Raw genomic sequence first — 569 nt, 5'->3', positions numbered from 1 at the left:
CCCCAGACAAAGGCAGCTCACGCCTCCCTCTCTGTGCCCCCCAGGCTGCCCTACAACATCGCCTGCGTCAAGCAAACGGCCCACGTGCCCGAGCGAGGCTCCACAGCGGACATTCTGGTGAGCGAGGAGGAGTCTCACCTCGACCCCTTGCTCGATAACACTGTCGAGTCCCGTCAGGTGAGTTCTTAGTCATTTAGTTTTTCTTTTGCCCTTCGGAGGCTTAACCGGAGCGTTCACCGAGGACGGAGTCATCGGTTTTAAGATTTCATCAGCTTCCTGTGTTAAGAGCTTTTCCTATCTCTGACCTGCAGGAAGCGACGCGACATTCTTAATCTGAGAAACACGCATTTTCTCCACAGAGGCGGCGCGATGGAAACGTTTCCCGATGATTATGGTAACAACAATAAGTCTCCTGTATTTTAAGAAGGGGTTATTCTATTATTTTAAGTCCTCTTAAAAATGACGATGCCGCTGTTTGGATCCGTTGGTTAGTCTCTGCAGCTGGCCCCAAGGCCGGTGGTTAGCTTCGAGGGAAACCCGTGTTTAGGATAACTAAACTCTGTTCATTC

General features: G+C 51.0%; 1 protein-coding gene across 1 annotated transcript in view; it reads left to right on the top strand.

Annotated features, from left to right (window-relative positions):
• Window positions 1-569, top strand: part of LOC119593578 (bestrophin-4-like) — a 13,224-nt gene that overhangs the window by 11,150 nt on the left and 1,505 nt on the right. Inside the window, exon 10 of the mRNA XM_037942535.1 lies at window positions 45-177. Within this exon, the coding sequence (XP_037798463.1) occupies window positions 45-177 (133 nt within the window). The remainder of the gene's footprint in view (window positions 1-44; window positions 178-569) is intronic.

This window comes from Penaeus monodon, chromosome 32 (assembly GCF_015228065.2).
Source record: "Penaeus monodon isolate SGIC_2016 chromosome 32, NSTDA_Pmon_1, whole genome shotgun sequence".
NCBI classification, from domain to species: Eukaryota; Metazoa; Arthropoda; class Malacostraca; order Decapoda; family Penaeidae; genus Penaeus; species Penaeus monodon.
Note: the sequence above shows the minus strand (reverse complement) of the source record. Positions and strands in the feature narration are given on the sequence as shown.